At 41.5% G+C, this 20,325-nt stretch overlaps 1 protein-coding gene across 2 annotated transcripts in view; it reads left to right on the top strand.

The window, feature by feature from the left end:
• The first annotated feature begins 2,942 nt into the window (after positions 1-2,942).
• TAF1B (TATA-box binding protein associated factor, RNA polymerase I subunit B) overlaps positions 2,943-20,325 on the top strand; it is a 54,565-nt gene continuing 37,182 nt past the window's right edge. The window contains exons 1-6 of one of the 2 annotated variants that reach the window (XM_040224945.1): positions 2,943-3,083; positions 4,752-4,850; positions 8,014-8,101; positions 10,738-10,835; positions 12,542-12,637; positions 14,536-14,689. In XM_040224945.1, the coding sequence (XP_040080879.1) occupies positions 3,066-3,083; positions 4,752-4,850; positions 8,014-8,101; positions 10,738-10,835; positions 12,542-12,637; positions 14,536-14,689 (553 nt within the window). In that variant the 5' untranslated portion in view covers positions 2,943-3,065. The remainder of the gene's footprint in view (positions 3,084-4,751; positions 4,851-8,013; positions 8,102-10,737; positions 10,836-12,541; positions 12,638-14,535; positions 14,690-20,325) is intronic. The other variant, XR_005718429.1, reaches the window with a different exon arrangement.

Raw genomic sequence — 20,325 nt, 5'->3', positions numbered from 1 at the left:
CTCAGTGAGACCTTTGTTGACCACTTCACTTATTTTTTTAAATTAACTTTTACTGGTATGGTTGCTTTACAGTATTATGTTAGTTTCTATCGCACAGTGAAGTGAATCAACTATAGGTATACCACATACGTGTATCCCATCCTTCTTTTTTTGGATTTCCTTCCCATTTGGTCACCACAGAGCACTGAGTAAGGTTCCCTGATCTATACAGTAGGTTCTCTTTAGTTATCTATTTACACTTAGACTTAGTATCAATAGTGTATCAATACGTCAACCCCAATCTCCCAGTTTGTCCCATCCCTCTTTGTCCCACCCCTTGGTGTTCATACTGATGACTACTCCATTCATACTGTTGACCACTCCGTTTAAAACTGAAACCACATTACGGCTCCCATTCTCCTTTACCTGTTTTATTTTTCCCTCCTTGGCAATCATGCCCATTTAATATACCATATATTTTCCTTATTTATTTTTTCTCTCCCCACTAAATTATAATCTCCATAAAAGAAGGAATTTTTCTTTACTGGGCTCACTACTGAATCCCCAAGACCTAAAACAGCACCTGTTTAGTGAAATGAATGTGTTCAATGAAGGGACAACAATGAAACTAAATTTAATAAGTATTTATAATGCGAGTATGCCTTGCAAGGGACTCATGGGTAGTAGCTAATTTTTACAGGGGAGGCACAGAAAAGCTGTGATAAGAAACCCAGGTATAATTCAACAATATGTTCTTTCCTCCAGAACCTGGCACCTCTCCTGTGCTGTGAAAAGCCACAAGTAGGTGGAGAATCCAGAGGGTTCAGGGTACAAGCCATGGCACTCCTCGCAGCCCACATACTTAAGAGTAGCCAGGAGAGATCAGCTGTCAGTTCAGTTCAGTTCAGTCACTCAGTCATGTCCAACTCCTTGTGAACCCATGGACTGCAGCACACCAGGCTTCCCTGTCCATCACCAGCTCCCAGAGCTTACTTAAACTCATGTCCATGAGTTGGTGATGCCATCCAACCATCTCATCCTCTGTCATCCCCTTCTCCTCCTGCCATCTATCTTTCCCAGCATTAGGGTCTTTTCCAATGAGTCAGCTCTTCACATCAGGTGGCCAAAGTATTGGAGTTTCAGCTTCAACACCAGTCTTTCTAATGAATATTCAGGACTGATTTCCTTTAGGATTGATTGGTTGGATCTCCTTGCAGTCCAAGGGACTCTCAAGAGTCTTCTCTAACACCACAGTTCAAAAGCATCAATTCTTTGGCCCTTAGCTTTCTTTATAGTCCAACTCTCACATCCATACATGACTACTGGAAAAACCACAGCTTTGATGAGATGGACCTTTATTGGCAAAGTAATCTCTTTACTTTTTAATATGTTATCTAGGTTGGTTAAAGCTTTTCTTCCAAGGAGCAAGCATCTTTTAATTTTAAGGTTGCAGTCACCATGTGCAGTGGTTTTAGAGACCCCCAAAATAAAGTCTCTCACTGTTTCCATTGTTTCCCATGAAGTGATTGAACTGGATGCCATGATCCTAGTTTTCTGAATGCTGAGTTTTAAAGTCAACTTTTTCACTCTCCTCTTTCACTTTCATCAAGAGGCTCTTTAGTTCTTCTTCACTTTCTGCCATAAAGGTGGTATCATCTACATATCTGAGGTTATTGATATTTCTACCTGCAATCTTGATTCCAGCTTGTGCTTCTTCCAGCCTGGCATTCTGCATGATGTATTCTGAACATAAGTTAAATAAGAAGGGTGACAATATACAGCCTTGATGTACTCCTTTCCCAATTTGGAACCAGTTTGTTGTTCCATGTCCAGTTCTAACTGTTGCTTCTTGACCTGCATACAGATTTCTCAAGAGGCAGGTTAGGTGGTCTGGTATTCCCATCTCTTTCAGAATTTTCCACAGTTTGTTGTGATCCACACAGTCAAAGGCTTTGGCATAGTCAATAAAGCAGAAGCAGATGTTTTTCTGGAACTCTCTTGCTTTTTCGATGATCCAGCGGATGTTGGCAATTTGATTTCTGGTTCCTCTACCTTTTCTAAAACCAGCTTGAATATCTGGAAGTTGACAGTTCACATATTGCTGAAGCCTGGGCCTGGAGGATTTTGAGCATTAGTTAGCATGTGAGATGAGTGCAATTGTGCGGTAGTTTGAACATGCTTTGGCATTGCCTTTCTTTGGGATTGGAATGAACTGACCTTTTCCAGTCCTGTGGCCACTGCTGAGTTTTCCAAATTTGCTGGCATATTGAGTGCAGCACTTTCACAGTGTCATCATTTAGGATTTGAAATAGCTCAACTGGAATTCCATCACCTTCACTAGCTTTGTTTGTAATGCTTCCCTAAGGCCCACTTGACTTCACATTCCAGGATGTCTGGCTCTAGGTGAGTGATCATACCATCGTGATTATCTGGGTCATGAAGATCTTTTTTGTATAGTTCTGTGTATTCTTGCCACCTCTTCTTAATATTTCTGCTTCTGTTAACTCCATACTATTTCTGTCCTTTATTGTGTCCATCTTTGCATGAAAATTTCCCTTGGTATCTCTAATTTTCTTGCAGAGATCTCTAGTCTTTCCCATTCTATTGTTTTCCTGGATTTGTTTGCACTGACCACTGAGGAAGCCTTTCTTAGGTCTCCTTGCTATTCTTTGGAACTGTGCATTCAGATGGGTATAGCTTTCCTTTTCTCCTTTGCCTTTAGCTTCTCTTCTTTTCTCAGCTATTTGTAAGGAAGGCCTCCTCAGACCACCATTTCGCCTTTTTGCATTTCATTTTCCGCATTTCCCACCGGCTGTCGGAAAAGACTGAATCCGCTCAGCAATAGGCGCCGCCCAACTTTTTTTTACTGATTGGCTCTGGTTCCTAGAGTAGGAACGGGATGCTTTCTGGGAGGGATGCCGGATTAGCGGAGCTTCCTCCCACCACTCGCGGAGGCTTCCCTGCGGCTGTAGGAGACGGAAACCCAGAGTCAAGAGTCCGGGTTTCCGCCCGGAGGGCTCTTCCCGCCGCTCCCGGAAGCTGCGCTCGCTGCCCGGGTAACGGGTCCCGGAGGCTGAAGCGCCGTTATGGACCTGGAGGAGACGGTGAGAAGTCCGGCTGCCGCGCGACCAGGCGACGGGGCGGGAGGGCCGTGAGGCTGAGGAGAAGGCGCCGAAGGACGCCTGCTGGCTGTGGAGGCGCTCTGGTCTCGAAGTGGGGCGGGTCAGAAAGGGATGGAGCTGGCGGGCCGCAGGTACCGGCGTGGTGGGGCAGACAGGCTGGAGCCGCTGGCTGGCTGAGGTTGTGAGTGGAGACGGGGTGAGGTGTTGATCGAGGGGGGTGTGTTTTAGGGGGAGGATGAACTTGTGGGTTTTGTGAGGTGGCCGCCCTCGTGGCTCACCTCCTCTAGACTGGACCACCCGCAAGTTCCCTTTGTTGCTGGAGGTTGGGCGAGGGAGGCCGGGGGCTGGAACCCGAATGCCCTCCAAGTAACCCCTGTAACCCCAGTAACGTCACATCTCCCAGCACCGAGTCTTTGGGAATCCTCGTCTGGGCCTTGCGTAGGGAGGGCCAAATTCGGGTGTGAGGGCACGGCCAAGATTTCACTAGTTACCAGTATAGGGTCCCTGAAAACCTGACCTGCTTTTGAAATCAATTGGCCATGCGTTTTGCCAGTCTTTGATGAGAGTCCCTTGGACTGCGCGGAGATCCAACCAGTCCATCCTAAAGGAAATCAGTCCTGAATATTCACTGGAAGGACTGATGCTGAAGCTGAAACTCCAATACTTTGGCCACCTGATGCGAAGAACTGACTCATTGGAAAAGACCCAGATGCTGGGAAAGATCCAATGCGGGAGGAGAAGTGGAGGACAGAGGATGAGATGGTTGGATGGCATCACCGACTCAATGGACATGAGCTTGAGTAAACTCCAAGAGTTGGTGATGGACAGGGTGGCCTGGCATGCTGCAGTCCATGGCGTTGTAAAGTCAGACATAACTGAGGGACTGAACTGAACTGAACTGATGGTGTTAGAGGAATATTGGGTAATTAGATCAATGATAATAAGATTTCACACACCAAAGAGCTGAGAATTGATTATTCAGTGCCAGTCTATGTATGTAAAGAAGTATCATGGTGATAGAAGGCTTTTCTCATTGTAGGTGCTTGATAAATGTCTCTTGAATGGTGGTAACGGTGTATAGATGCTAGGTTAATGAAATGAACAACTAGAACTCACCATGAGCCTGTAGAGTTATGAGTAGGGCTCTTGTCTGTTTTGCTCAACGTCGCATCTCCAGCACCTAGTTAAGTGTACACATAGTAGGTACTCCTTGGATTGCTGAATGAACAAATGGAAACTTGAAATAACCCTAATAAAACTCTGGTCCGTTTGTGGTGGGTTATGTGTTCTTAGCGTCCTGGAGGAAGTTCCAAACGGTATGCTGTTTAAGTCTTCTCTATACTTAAATCTCATCATCTTTTTTCCTCACAGCATTTTCAAGTTTTATTTACTCATCTTCCCCCACCCCCCACTTTACCCCTACTACCTTTTTTCTTCCCCTCCCCACACACTGCGTGTTTTACTTTAATTCCGTTTCAAACTGCTCAGACTGAACTGCTGTTCTCCTTGTTTGTAGATAACAGTCTCTTTGGTATGTTTTCTATTTTCAGTGATTCTTTACTGATAGAGTAAAATTGCAGGGAAGCCTTTAGGTAGAAGGGCAGGGTTTAGGTGCAGTGTATTAAATGTGACGTTCCTTTTCTCCCACAGAGAGAGTTCAGAGAGCGCTGTTCTCAGTGTGCCGCTGTTTCTTGGGGTCTTACTGATGAAGGCAAATATTATTGCACTTCTTGCCACAATGTTACAGAAGTAAGTAACAGGTCTCATTTATGGATTTGCTTGTGCTTTAAAAATTGCAGTGTCAGCCTAATATATGGCATAGTACCCCCCGCCCCCACCGCCAAATTGATCTATTTTTATTACTAAGCAGTGCCCAAATACCAAGAATATAAGTCGTCCTCAAGTACTGACACAAGGGTTAAAGACTTTGAATTAGATTTAGGATGAGCTTCTGAAACTATCTTGGGCCATAAATATAAGTGTTTTCCTGATTCAGACTGTATGGTATATTTATAAGGGGAAATAATTAAACTTGCCCTTGGAAGATGATAAATTTCTTTTCATTAGTTAGTACTTATTTAAGAGTTTTTAATGTGCCATGATAGCATGGAGGTTTGGAATATACAATGTTAGAGGACTATCATGAGTACTGGAAATATACATTGTTATCATTATGTCTTTGCACAATGCCTTACACATCATGAGTGTTTTCTTATCCATTCATTCATTTCCTCCTCTTAACAATGTGTGAGATACACTGTTATGCCTGTCTACAGGTAGGGCAAATGGGCCTCATCAGGTGAGTGAGTTTGCCAAAGTCTCATGGCTAGATAGTGTTGAGGCAGGATTTGAACCTGAGGCTTCTGACTCCAGTGTTCATTTTATTCCACCACAGCTGCCTCTTAGGACAGAGTCTGACATCCTGTCCTGTGGGTTCTTGGTAAATGGGACTGCATTCTCACAGGGAATGCTAGGTCTTCTTCTCGTCACCACAAGCCTCAGGACAGAGCAACATAACCAAATAATCCAGAGTGTGGACAGCCTGCTGTTGGGTGGGCTAAACACACCAGGACTTTTCTCTCCGGAAGAGGATTTGCTCAAACTCTACAGAGCCAGGAAGAGCAGATATATTTATTACCTTTGCCCTGTAGTCCTCTGGGATTTTTGAGAAAAGTGGTTAATTTAGCTTGCAACTATCATTGAGACAGTCATTGTTCTTCATTCTGCTTCCCATTTGCTCACCCACAGTATTCATAAGATATGAACTCACTGGATGAAATTGTTGGGGTGATGATATGTTCATTACTTCGTTTGTGGTGAAGGTTTCATGGATATACATACACACACATCAGATCATACACTTTAAATATGCACAGTTTGGTCCTTTGCTTTGATGTTTGTTGAGGCATTAACAGGTTTTGGTTTTGTACTAGCAGTGCAAATGTAAACACGGTGAAGCAAGATGTGTATAATGGACTGTCACTAGCAGATGAAGACAGCATATACTTTTTTTGGGGAAATTAAACTATTAATACATTAACTAATTGCTTTCTTTTATTTGTCTTTGATAGTATTTTTATTTACTTCTGTCTGATAAAATCTGCTGCAGTCAGTTTTTAACTTGAAAGATCCTAATACCAGTATTTCCACATTTGAAAGGTACCAGCTTTGTATGGAGTAACCTGTCAAGAGTGGAGCCTTCTGGACGGTGGGCACCATCTTCCTATAGGCCCAGAACCTATCTCAGTGCCTCCCGTGTGATAGACAGAGCTGTGTGTTGCACAACCTCAGTGGTTCTCTTGGCTTTATGGCACGTTCTTTAGATAGAAAAGGACGTGACTGGTATGGGCTTGGTGTGCCAATGTTTAAATCCACCTGGTGGGAAATGGCTGGTGAACTGTGGTTACACCTATGGAGAGTGGAGGTTGTGGTACAGCTTTCCGTGTTTTTCTGCTCCTTTCATTGCCCCTCAACTTACTCTTGTATGTAATTTTCATTTTCTAGATACCCATCATCTGAAGGAAGACCTTCTGAATTGATAAAGGAATTAGAATGTTATCTTGATTGACTTTATACAGGAAAAATATTTTCAGGTCTTAAATCTGGTCTATGTATAGACATTCTTGCAAGTATTTTATGGGTATTTAATAAAGGTATAAGCGAAGATCATGTGAGTTTAACAGATATATGATCATAAGAACAGATTTACTGTAGAAAATGTAGAAATGATGAAGGTGAAAGCTACAATCACCAGTAGCTTCCATTTAGTCTTTTATATGAGAGACTGTCTGTATATGAGAGGGGCAAGGGGATATGGGTGAGTACCCCCAATCTTGTGTGAATGTGTTAATTAACTGTATAAATAGTCCACAGTAAAACCATTCTGTAGTTACAGCTTCAGTCTGGGTATTTAGCTTTTTTTAGCTTTTAGTTATTTTGCATTTTGTCTAATTCTTATTTTAAGCCTTCTTCTGCCATCCCCCCTATCTCCCCACCTCCCACCCCTATTGTTTATAGGTTTTACCTTTTTTTTGTTGGTAATTGCTCTGGTGTGTGTTCTGAAGTGTCTTATGTTCTCAGTGTGGCCAACCCCATCCACCAGAATGGCTTCGAATGTGGTTTCTGTGGAATACAGAGAGAATGTATTCCAAAAATCCTGTTGTTAGAGGCATTTCTTTTATTCTTAATGAAAGTTGAAGATAAATTTCATTCCAAATCTCTAGATTTAGACAAATAACATAGGTAGTGTTCGTTGTTGGTTAAAAATCTTCACCTTTACCCCATCACGTAGGGCTGATGCTTTTATTAACATATTTTGGTTGTGAGAGAACCGGAATCTTAGGTCCCAGCCCTTGAGAGCACTTGGAATTGAAGACTTTGGGGTGAACTGTACTCGGCAATAAGTCATTCTAAAATCCTATAGGTCTGATTAAGAATGAAAGTAGTATTTTTATAGTTTCATAAAACTGTTTTAGAGTATGATTCAAACACATAGAAAAGTAGAACAAAACTAATCTGTGTGTAGCTTAGGCATTGCTGACTATAATACAGAAATTATTTTAGTTTCAAAGTGGTTTGGGGTGGAGAAAAAAGGGTGAATAAATTTGACTTTAGGTGTCAAACAATTAAAAACTGATTGAAAATAAAAGGTTATTCATTTGACAGTCATTTATCTGGTATATCTGTTCTCCACACAGTTTTAGGTACTAAGAAGTTCTGAATCAGAAAATAACATAAAGGCTAACCAGAGTGTTCCACTTTATCTAATTTTCCCAAAATGCTACTGTCACTGGTCCCGGCATCCATGGTCTGGTTCATTGCACGCCCCAGAGCGTGCTTGGAAACACGGTCGAAGAGAAGTGAAGCTACCTGTGTATGGCCCTTTTTAATGGTCTGGTTCTGTTTCCTGCAGAGATCTAGGGAAGTTATAGACACTGGGGCTATTCCTCATACTAAAATACAAGCCATCAACCGGGGACTTAAAAGAAAACGAAAACTTGGTAAGCTATTTCTTCATATGTGCTTAGTATTTTTCAATCATGGTTTCATTTTCATAATTTGGGTGTGGGCAATTGGAATTTTAAATAGATTCTGATGAAGTTGTCAGAATTTTAAGCCAAAATCGAATTAAATTTGATAATTATTTTTGGTAAAATTGGAAGCAACTTCTTAAAGCATACCCATTTTTTATTCTGTTTATTGTAGATGATTTGATTTTTCAGTGGTGCAACTACTATGCAAAAAATACTATTAGTCAAGGGAGTGTATTTCTTTGTATCTGTTGGCATATGTTTCTCTATTCTGTATCTGTAATCTCTCATGATTTTCTGTGCTTTTAAAGAAAATTGCTTCTTTTCTGACATGTTTCAACTATGGAGTTGTCAGGTTAGGCAAGTTAAATATGATACTCAGCTTTCAGAAATCCATTTCTCACAGTGATTTTGAACACACCCTTTTATAATAGGGAAAATTAATTTCCTTTAAAATAACCTCAGCATGGGTGTACATTGAAAGGCAATCTATTTCATTAATCCAGGGAGTACATATAATTAACCATTATTGAGAAGAATCTAAGGTGAAGTTTAGTTGATGCTTTTTATTTTTGTGACTGATTGCCTAGAGCCAGATGCTCAGGTTTGAAATTAGGCTAATGATAATGGCGGACTTTTCTACCTGAGGTAGCTTTAAGGAAACACACATGAAATATATAATATATATAAATGTTTGTGAAATAACTGCATGAAATACATTGCTGTTCTTAGATGAATAACAGAGAATGCCTAGATGCCAATTCATGTTCCTGTTTAAACTTTAGTAGTGACAGTTTTTATTAGGCTAAAACCTGATTAATCTTAATTAAATTTAATTAGAGTAAAACCTGATTAATTTGGACTTGGCATCTAGATAGTAAAAATTGTATAGTTTAAGCTTAAATTGCTGAAAGAACATCAGGTGTTTCAAATTAAATGTTGAGAGTCTTATATTCAACTTGTTTTTCCTTACTTTCTTCATGTGTAAAGTAAGAGGGTAATACCATTTATTATAGAGAGTAGGAACCCAGACTCAGAATTTAAGATACGGCTGTATTAGTGTGTCAGAACAGGGTGCAGGAAGGAGAGAGCACACGTGGCTGGCTATAGCTTGGGGAATTTAAACTCCCTCACTTTTGCAGGCTTCTTTTCAGTTCAGTTCAGTCGCTCAGTCGTGTCTGACTCTCTGCGACCCCATGAATCGCAGCACGCCAGGCCTCTCTGTCCATCACCATCTCCCGGAGTTCACTCAGACTCACATCCATTGAGTCCGTGATGCCATCCAGCCCTCTCATCCTGGGTCGTCCCCTTCTCCTCCTGCCCCCAATCCCTCCCAGCATCAGAGTTTTTTCCAATGAGTCAACTCTTCGCATGAGGTGGCCAAAGTACTGGAGTTTCAGCTTTAGCATCATTCCTTCCAAAGAAATCCCAGGGCTGATCTCCTTCAGAATGGACTGGTTGGATCTCCTTGCAGTCCAAGGGACTCTCAAGAGTCTTCTCCAACACCACAGTTCAAATGCCTCAGTTCTTCGGTGCTCAGCCTTCTTCACAGTCCAACTCTCACATCCATACTTGACCACAGGAAAAACTGTAGCCTTGACTAGACGGACCTTAGTCGGCAAAGTAATGTCTCTGCTTTTGGATATGCTGTCTAGGTTGGTCATAACTTTTCTTCCAAGGAGTAAACGTCTTTTAATTTCATGGCTGCAATCTCCTATGCAAACAAAAACCCTTTGCAGAAAGTGAGTTAGGCCGCAGAAGCGGGGAGACCTTGTGACACTGAGGTTAGGGAGGGGCACAGGAACCCTGCGACTTTCTGCAGGGAAGAGGGCATCTTGGGGTCATAGCAGCAGACGTCAGAAGCGTGTGTTTTCAGAGTTGCAGTATTTGTCAACCTGGGAGGGGTACAACATAAGAGTCTTAACAGATTTGAGCATTTTCTTTTAACTGGTAATTTTATTTAAACATGTAGCTTTGTCCATTCCTTCAGAATCTCTTAAGACTGTTTTGAGGTTGCAAGAAAATAACCTATTAATACTTAAAATACATGGTGACTGGACCGAGTTCAATAAATCTTAGTTTCCTTGCTTTCGGTTTCACACTCGTACCTGGAACCTTCCTGATGAAAGGAGAAGGCTGTTGAGCAGTTCATTTTCTTTGTGTGTTCTTGTTGTATGCCCTTTCCTGCCATCTTGGAGCTTCCCCTCTTCGCTTTAGTTCATTCATTCTCCAAATACTCATTGTTCCCTTTCTGTTTGAGGTGGAACAGAGGAGTCGGAGGAGAAACTGGCTGAGTGTTGAGTATCCTTTCATTTAGGCTTCTGCTGGGCATTGTTCAGTACATTTATAAAACTTGTTTTCTTTTTTTAATGTGGTGACTAACCATTTTGCTGCCCTTATATTGATATTTCAGAAAAATTAAATTTACTTTAGCATTTGTGTACAGATTTGCCAGATTGGAAGTGAGAGTATAAGAATGGAAACTCTACTCAGGAATATGAAAAAATTCCAGTTGAAGTGTGTGAAACACAATTGCAACTGTGCAGTAGCATTACATTTAGTAAGTGAGAAACTCAGATGTCTGAAGTCTGTCTTTTGTCATTTAGAGAAAGGCTGGGATTGGTATGTCTGTGAAGGTTTTCAGCACATACTTTATCAACAAGCAGAAGCCTTACAGAGCCTTGGAGTAGGCCCAGAGTTAAAGGTAAGTCCATTTGAGTTCAGATGTTAGCCTTTCATTTTGTTGTTTGAAGAACAGTAGACTTAGAGTGGAATTAAGAGTAGTAGGGTTATCAGTAATAGCACTTGGCCTATTAGAAACAATCATTTTTCTGATGATTTTTCTTTAATCCTTTTGCAAGACCAGCAATCCCCAAAATGTGTTCTCTAGGGTGTAAATAAGCAGTACATCCAAAAGAAAGTAAGAAAGGTTTTAGTCTTCAGATAATTAGGAAACATTAGGTTAAAGTAAAACAAATAACTTTGTCCACTTATTGGTGCCTTTTATGTGTTAATGTGCTGTTTCATTTCCTAGGGGATGCAATGTGCAGTATTCAGAATTTGAGAGTAAAATCCTCTGGTGTATGTGAGGGGGTGGGATGGGGGGAGTAGCATCCATCAGGACTTCCAGAAAATGCACTTTGTGCAGTGATACATTAAATCAGTGGTTTTCAAACTTGAGTGTGTATCAGAATCAACTTGGGAGGCTTGTTAAAACACAGATTGCTTGACCCCATTCCAGAGTTTCTGATAAGCAGGTCTGGAGTAGGGCCCAAGAATCTGCATTTCTAACAAGTTTCCAGGTAACACTGATGCTGCTGGAGTCAGCTTAGTTGGAGAGAAGTTTCCATGTGTATGTGGAATGAGTGAATAGGACATTATATAGCACTATGCTCATAAATGAAAACAAGAGCAAAAAGTGAAGGAAGAAAGATCAACTACTGAAATCACCAAGAAAAGATTGGTAAAGCAGCCTTTCCTATTCAAAGCAATGAATGTCTGCAGCAGGCAAGCAGAGTCACCCATAGGCCAGTGCATAGCCCAAGTGGTGAGCCTTAACCTTGACAGTCATTGCTTAGGTAAGATTGCTGGTAGCCTGCAGGTTTGTGAATCTGGTTTCTCCTGGCATAGGTATCCAATGTATGAGAGTTTTTTAGTAAATGGTTTCAGGTAGTTCCACCAAATAGCTTCAGTAGGATTTACACCTGTATAGCTTTCTGTTGATACCTACTTCATCGAGATTAATCCTAAAAACAGTTTGTCTGAAATAAACCAATGACTGTTTAGACCCACCAGCTAAATGGTGCAGGAATGGTGTTATGATAACTCAGGCTCCAGAGTCAGAACTGACTCTAGATCCTATTCATGGGTCATTTTGGCCATGTTACTCAGTGTCTTCAGTGGTAAAATATGAGCTAATAACTGTTTTGCAGGATTGTGTTAAAGCTTATGGATGCCTTGTGCCGAATAGGTGATGAATAAATGGAAAAGCTGCTTTGTTTTGTTTTAATTTCACTTGGACAGAGGGTGGGAGGAGGAAGGGGGTGTCAGTAGGTCACTAAATGCAATAGCAACTTTGTTCCTAACTAGAAGTGTAGTCACATGTAAGTGACTTTCTTTCTCTGGATCTTAATTTACTTAACTTGTAAAAAGAAGGGATTCAACTAGGTGATTTTAAGGAACTAGTTCCTTTCTTTCCTAAAATCTAAGATTAGGAAGACTGTATTCAGTGCTTCTCATATACCTGATCCTGAAATGGTAATTCTTTCAAGGAAATTTAAGTAAGAAAGGTAAGAATACATTTAGATGGAAGCAGTATGTAAAGTACAAGAGAACAGAGGTTCTGTGGTCTGGATGTGCCAGTATATTTTCATCATAACCTGAAGCATTCTTGTTTCTCTTCCATGTTAGAATGAAGTTTTGCATAATTTTTGGAAGCGATACCTTCAGAAGAGCAGGCAGGCATATTGTAAAAACCCAGTTTATACCAGCAGGAGGAAAACTACGGTAAGTCACATGTCTGACAAGTGGGACCAAGACATATCTGGTGAGAGATAGAAATGCTTTACCTGGCATTTCAAGATTCAGCTCAGTCGTCATCTGGATGCTTCACCACCCCACCCCCGTCCATCAAAGCAGTTATATTTTTAGCAGTTTGCTTTTCACTGCTTATTAAATGTGCCATGGATCATTTTGTTTGGAATAGGGGAGGATTCCACTGCTGGGAAATGCAAGTTTGATATGCTTTGATGTTTTTTATGTGTGGTTCTTACTCTCTAGGACTGTCAAGGGATTCTGACTCTGTTTGACACACATTTGTTAAGAGCTTGGAAACTTGGCCCAGTGTTTCCTTGTTTGGTTAGGGTCTCATAGATTCCACACGCAGAGTTTAGTGAAAGAAATGAGACGTTTAGAAATTGCAGGAATGAGAAGTTTAGAAATAGCAGATGGAGCGGGAATAATGATAGTTCAGGTTTAGGCAGTAAGTTTGAGACAGCTATTGGACATCCAGGAGGATATATGGAGTCCTCAGATACACTTCAGTTCCAGGGGAGAGATCTGGACTGGAGACAGAAATTTGGAAGTTGTCAGCTCACACTATAATCAAATCTAAAATACCACTGTTTTGTAAAATGCACCATTATTTTTAAGTACCCCCAAGAATAAGGAAAATGGTGCAAATTAAATTGTGCCCTGACGCTGACTGTAAGATATTCCTGATTTCAGGGATGTTAAAATATGGAGATGGGCGAATGCACATTAGAATTGAAAACAGTATACATAGTAGATGGTATTTAAAACTACAAGACCAGATGACATCCCTGAGGAGTAAAGACAGAGAAGAGGACCAAGAATTGAGCTCTGAATATTCATTGGAAGGACCCTGATGCTGGGAAAGGTTGAGGGCAAAAGGAGAAGGGGCCAACAGAGGATGAGGTGGTTGGATGGCATCAGTGACTCAATGGACATGAGTCTGAGCAAACTCCAGGAGATAGTGAAGGACCAAGAAGCTTGGCATGCTGCAGTCCATGGGGTTGCAAAGAGTTGGACACAACTTAGTGACTGAACAACAGTGAGAGGTGAAATCAAATGCACAGAGGGAGACATTGTTGTAGATGGGAGCAGGGAAGGGCGCACAGGCTGACAGAGGGCCGAGCGTGTGGTGTGGGAGTTTCCTTAGGATTGCTTCAGTTTTCTCAGTGATCTCCCATGTATCAGCCAGCTTTATGGTTGCCTGGCCCGTCGTGGGCTCACCTACCAGAGGGGATGTGCTTGACAGAAGAAACAAGCATTATCCTGTCCCTGGGTTATTTTTTCCGTCTCATTCTCTGTGAGTTCCTTTAATATGAGCTTTATCTCCTCACAGTGAGATCAAGTTTCTGGCCTACATGACTGAGAGTGTGGCTTTTTGACTGTAATCAGCTCCCCAAGGTCATGTCAGTTAATGAGGCCTTAAGGTAGCTGGCCAGCTGACCTTTCTAAGGGACACTCTGACCGCTATTTCAGCGATACACTTGTGAAAAATTAAATCATGGTAAGAGATAATGTATGATTGTCAAGCCTCAGTGTGTCTGGAGTCATTATTGACACTTGATGTTTTTATTAGTGTTGGTGCTAGAGCTATAGGAGAGGTGTTAGTTACAGAGAGAACTAGGCCTGTTGTGTCTGCCTGTTTCTCTGCTCGTGCTTGTTTGGCATCCTTATCTGAGAAACGGCCCGGAGCTGCTGAGGAGCACGTGCAGAAGTCCGGCTCTCTTTGTCTCAGAGACTAGGCAGATGGCTGCAGGTCTCTAGAGTGTCTCCTTCTCTGGTGTTTGTGATGCTCAAGCATTGTTTACAGTTTGTGGAAATGAATTATGTTGTAATTCTGATATAATCATAATTTATATTCTTTTACAAAACAGGTATTAGAAGATAATTCGAGCCATTCAGACTGGGAGAGTGAGCCTGAGCTGCTGAGTGACGTGAGCTGTCTGTCTTTTGCTGAAAGTGGAGCAGAGTCTCAACCTGATGTCCGCACTCCAAAGCCTTTCCCCATCATCAAAGCATCACACTCAGGTAAAGATGACAAACTAATGCTCTGGCAGTGCATCTTAGAAATAATGTAGCCCTGTCTCTTCATATTCCGAGGAAGGGAACTTGGCCTAGCAAAGAAGAATGATTTGTTGAATCATATGGCAAGGAGAAAGGTAAACTGAATGAAATGTTAGGGCAGTTTTTAAAAAGGTACGTTGTTTCCGCATGAGCTTTTAGGTGTGATTTTTACAGGGAACTAAACAGTAAGGCTTCCTGGGTGGCTTAGATGGGAAAGAATCTACCTGCAGAAGACCAAGGTTCCATCTCTGCTGGTCGGGAAGATCCCTTGAAGAAGGGAATTTCTTCCCACTCCAGGAGCTGTTCTTGAGAATCCCATGGGTGGAGGAGCCTGGCGGGCTGCAGTCCTTGGGGTGTAAAGAGTCAGACATGACTGAATGACTAACACTTTCACTTTTCAAGCAATAGGTAGATCCAAAAAGGAGGCTAGCTCAAGTAAGATAGCCGTGGGCTCAGAATATTAGAGAAAAGTTGTAGCAGAGAACTAATAGAACTTAGCCATGTGGTAAGATAGACAGGAGTCAAAGATAAGCTGCCCAGTTTCTCTGCGTAGACTAACGCATGCTGAATCAAATCACCATATTCTGTGTGTGTGTGTGTGTGTGTGTGTGTGTGTGTGTGTGTGCGCGTGCGCACATGTCCGTGTAGGTCTTACTTTCTGGTTTAATTCCATAATTTAAAATAGATGAGTGTATTTAAGGTTATAGATTCAGACTTTCTCCTCAGAGCATTTATTCATGATTTTAGTTGTTGCTACATTACTTTTAGAAACAAAAACAAAGAAAGATGGTGGAAAACAGAGAAAAATTTTATTATAGATTGTGAAGGTCTTGATGTGTACTACTAGAGTTGTTTGGGAGATAGCCTGCAAACTTCCTGGTGTTAGGAATTGTTGAAGTCTGCATTACATGTGGTTGTGTAAAATTTTCAACAAAACATTTCTTGTATGGACTGCTTCTGTGCAAGTCCCTCACCCTCCAGAGATTAAAAATTCCTTTTATCAGCATATCCATGTTTCTTTTTATTTTTTGTTGTTTCCTTTTTTTCCTTCAGCATATCTGCATTTCTTGATGGACTGCACAATGACACAGTTATCAAATAAGTTGCATTTTGTGTCCAAAGAAGTTAGGTCTTAGGATAATCGGGCAGCATGGCATGTGGGGCTTCCTTTTCCGTGCCTCAGGCCACCTGACTCAAAAAATGAGCCAGGACTCTGAAGCCATCCGAGCCTTTTTAGTAAGACATCGTGATTGTTTACCTGTGTTAGGGATTTTTGTTTGCATGTTTGTTTCTTAGTAAATGATGATCCTTAGAGCTTTATTTTCATTTTTCTATTAAATGTAACTATTAAAACAACTCATTATTAATGTAAAACTATAAAATTCAGATATTCATGGGAATTCCCTGGCAGTCCAGTGGTTAGAACTTGGCCGCTGGGGCCCGGGTTTAATCCCTCACTAGGGAATTAAGATCCTGTAAACTGTGTGGCCTGGCCAAAAAAACAAAACAAAACAGACGTTCATAAAGAAAATAAACTCACGAGTTATTGTACCACCCCAAAATAACCACTGTCACTGTATTCTTCTACATTCTAGAAGGTTTTTTATTCATATATATATAGAGAGAGAGAAAGCACGAGCTTTGTTTTCCAAAAATGTGAACTACTTTTTGATTCTTTAAATTTTTTTGATCAAAATTCTACATGCATGTTGATTCAAATTGATTTATAGGACTTGTTACACAAATAAAAATAAATTGCAGTCCACTGTCTCCCTCAAATGTCCCATTTCCCAGAGGCATTCATTTTCAACTTTTTTTTAAACGCTGTATCGCTGTATCACATGCTTCTGTTACTACATCTTGGTTTCTTGTTTTGCACACGAGCAATTAAATTCCCACTATGGATGATGAAGCCTTAGCTGTTTCACTCATCCCTCACTGTCCCTCCCCACCCCCTGCCATGTAATTACCAACACACAATTATGAATTGCTCCTTCTCTAGCTTTCCAATATAATTTTTTGCTTGGTCAATTTTTTGGTGCTTAAATTGTAAATGTATATAAATATCCATCAGAGCTGAGTCATATAGCTTACTATGATTACTTTTTCTGTATATGCTTTGGTTTTTCCAGAGTTGATAATTTGTTTGCTGCTGCTGCTGCTAAGTCACTTCAGTCGTGTCCGACTCCATGTGACCCCATAGACAGCAGCCCACCAGGCTTCCCCGTCCCTGGGATTCTCCAGGCAAGAATACTGGAGTGGGTTGCCATTTCCTTCTCCAATGCATGAAAGTAAAAAGTGAAAGTGAAGTCGCTCAGTCGTGTCCGACTCTTAGCAACCCCATGGACTGCAGCCTACCAGGCTCCTCCGTCCATGGATTCTCCAGGCAAGTTTTCTATTTATTTATTACTAATCTGTAATCTGGGCTTCCCAGGTGACTCAGTGGTAAGAATCTGCCTGCCAGTGCAGAAGACACAGATTTGATCCCTGGGTCGGGAAGATTCCCTCGAGAAGGAAATGGCAATCCAGTCCACTGTTGTTGCCTGGAGAACCCCATGGACAGAGGAGCCTGGCGGGCTACAGTCCGTGGGGTCACAAAAGAGTCAAATACAACTTAGTGAAACCATGAATCTATAATCTATTACTAATGTATCTCAACACTTCCCCTCAGTTCTGACAATCTCTCAATTCCTTATCTGTCAATTTCATCTTCCGTAATAGATCCTGGAACTTCTGAGCTGCTTTGGTCTAGAATGATGTATCTCTAGACCTCTGTCTTGGGGATCTTTTTACCACCATCCCGAGAAATCTGTCACCTGTCTGTGGTTAAATTTCTGATTTCTTTATCTCACTTCATCGTCTTTCTTGGTTCACACCCTCAATTTGTGAAGCATCTTTTCTTATTTTGCTGAGGATATTAATGTTATTTCCCACTGATTTGAAGATTTGACGGTAAAGCGTCTTCCTACAATGCGGGAGACCTGGGTTCAATCCCTGGGTCAGGAAGATCTCCTGGAGAAGGAAATGGCAACCCACTCCAGTATTCTTGCCTGGAAAATCCCATGGATGGAGGAGCCTAGTAGGCTACAGTCCATGGGGTCACAAAGAATCGGACATGACTGAGCGACTTCGCTTTCTTTCTTTCTTTCTTTGCCTTTTTATACTAGAGGGTTTCTTCAAGTGCTTAGCAAGCCTAAGAAGGCTAGTCCTGTTTAAGAATGGAGATTGAAAAGTTGATTGAAAGCTTTCTACCCACAGTAAGTCTTGTCACTTCTGCTCTGGTTTATTTTCTTGGTGAACCTCCAGTGTTGTCATCTTTAAATCTTTTACCCCTCAGCTGACCAGATTTTCCAGAAACATCTCTGAGTCTTTTTTTTTTTTTTTGGAGGGTATAACCCCGACTGTCTTGGGAACTGGGTGGGAAGAAGGCCTCAGGGGAGGAGAGGGTCTCTGGAGGAGAGACTTCCAATTTGGGGGCAAGACTGGGGAGGAGGAGTCATTTGGCTGCATGGAGCTTGGGAAGGAATCTGGGTGTATAACTTTTTAATTAGGCTTCCAAGCAGTCCTCCTGGTGTTGGTCTTACTTCATGCATTTTCCAGGGCTACCTGGTTTAACCAACTCCTGAGCCTTCCTTAGAGGTCCCCAGGGAAAATTACATTGAATTCTGCCTTCCCTACTGCTGGCTGTGAATCCAGCTTTCTCAGCACTGCTAAGGCAATAATCACCTGTCCACTTGCTTTTCAGCTTTTAACATTTTATTGCTGTTATCTCTTTTTCCATGTTATTTGTTCTTATACATATATATTTTTAAAATTTCTTTAAAGTAGGACAAAACAGAAGCCAATGTGTTGTTTTCAATCTGCCATCTTAACTGGAAGTTCCTACATGTTTTTATATATGTAATATATAGAGAAGTTTTTTAAATGATATTTTATAAAAATATGTATCCCTGTATATTCTTTTAAAACCGTAGTCATCGGCCTTTAGCATCCATCGGAGGGATGGTAGGGATGGAGGGCTGGTGAGCTCAATAATTTGCATCCCTACCATGTTCTCAGGTGATGCTAACATACCTGGTCCAACAGCTGTACCTGGACAACCGTCCAATGCTTTTACACAAAGCATTGTGTAAATTGTTATGCACTGTTTTCATTGCATGGAGTTAGTTAATTAAATTTCTATTCTAGTCACTTAGGTTGTTTTAAATTGTTTCCTTATTATAAACAGTGTTGCCATAACATGCCTTGACCCTGAACCTTTGCATCTTTTAAAAACCTTTTCACTAAGATGAAATCTTTGAAGTAGAGCTGCTAGACCATTGGTCACCAAATATTTATTGGGTTCCTTCTCCACCTGGAGCCTGTTCTGAGCTCTGTGGATGCCATGGTGAGCAATACTGTCTGTCTTCAAGCTGCCTAGAGTGTCCTGGCAGGAGCTGGACAATAAATGCACATGTGAAAAAGAATAGGGCAGTTCCTGATAAATGCTATGAAGAAAGGATCTTCAGGATTTAGAAAAGGGGATTTTGAAGGATAAATTGGAGAGTTTTTGCCCAAGAAAACTTGGGAGTCTCTCAGGGTTATTCCTAGTCCTGCTTTTCCATCTACTCTCATTCCTGGCTTTAAACACCAGCTATATTCAACAACTCTAAAATTCCTATCCTCTCAACTCTAGAATTTTAAATTCACTGCCTACTCAGCATTTCTATTTGCATGTTTAATAAAGTCTTACACTTAACATGTGCAGGTCTGATATCTTGATTTCTCTGGTCAGGCCTGATCTTCTGCCACCTTCCTTGTCTCAGTAAGGGACATCTCCATTCTTCTTGTTGCTCAGGCCCCAAAACCTTAGACTTCTACTCGTTTCCCCTTGTTTTCTCATACTTCACATCCAGTCTGTCAGCAAATCTGTCTGACTCTGCCTTCAGAATATGTCCAGGGTCCAGCTGCCCCTCACCATCTACAGGATAAGGACCCATTGCTGCAGACCTGGCATCCTGGTCTCCTGTGTGCCGTCCCCTAATTCCATTCTTCATAGCAGCCAGGGTAACCTTTTAAAAATCAGAAATGAGATTATGTTGCTCTTCTGTTTAAAAGTTTCCAGAACACTCTTATTATACTTAGTTGAAAATCTGAAGGACAGATCATGGCCAACAAAGCCCTTTAACAGTTTGGTTTCTTGTCATCTAACAGTTCTCTCTGGTTGTCTCCTGCCGCTCTCCCCCTCACCTGTGGTGCTCTAGCCACACTGGCTTCCTTGCTGTTCCTTCAGGTTGACTCTGCTGATAGACTCGGTGTTCCTCCCTAGATCCTTCAGCCTTCCTTTCTGATTTCATCCAGCTCTCTGCTCAGGTGTCACCCTCCCCACAGGGCTTCTGGGACCACCCTTGTGAAAAAGCACAGGTCTCTTCCCTTCCCATTGCTCTGTATGCCCCGACATTGCTCTTTTCCATGTTGCACTTAACCACTGTCTGTCAGGTTGTTTTTTTTTTTGGTCATTTACTGTCCCTCACTACTAGTATGTAAGTTTAAGGAGAGATGAGATACTGTACACAGTCATTTCCCCAGACCTGGAAGAGAGGCACAGAGTAAGATGGACA

The sequence above is a fragment of the Oryx dammah genome, unplaced genomic scaffold (assembly GCF_014754425.2).
Source record: "Oryx dammah isolate SB20612 unplaced genomic scaffold, SCBI_Odam_1.1 HiC_scaffold_25, whole genome shotgun sequence".
Lineage (NCBI taxonomy): Eukaryota > Metazoa > Chordata > Mammalia > Artiodactyla > Bovidae > Oryx > Oryx dammah.
Note: the sequence above shows the minus strand (reverse complement) of the source record. Positions and strands in the feature narration are given on the sequence as shown.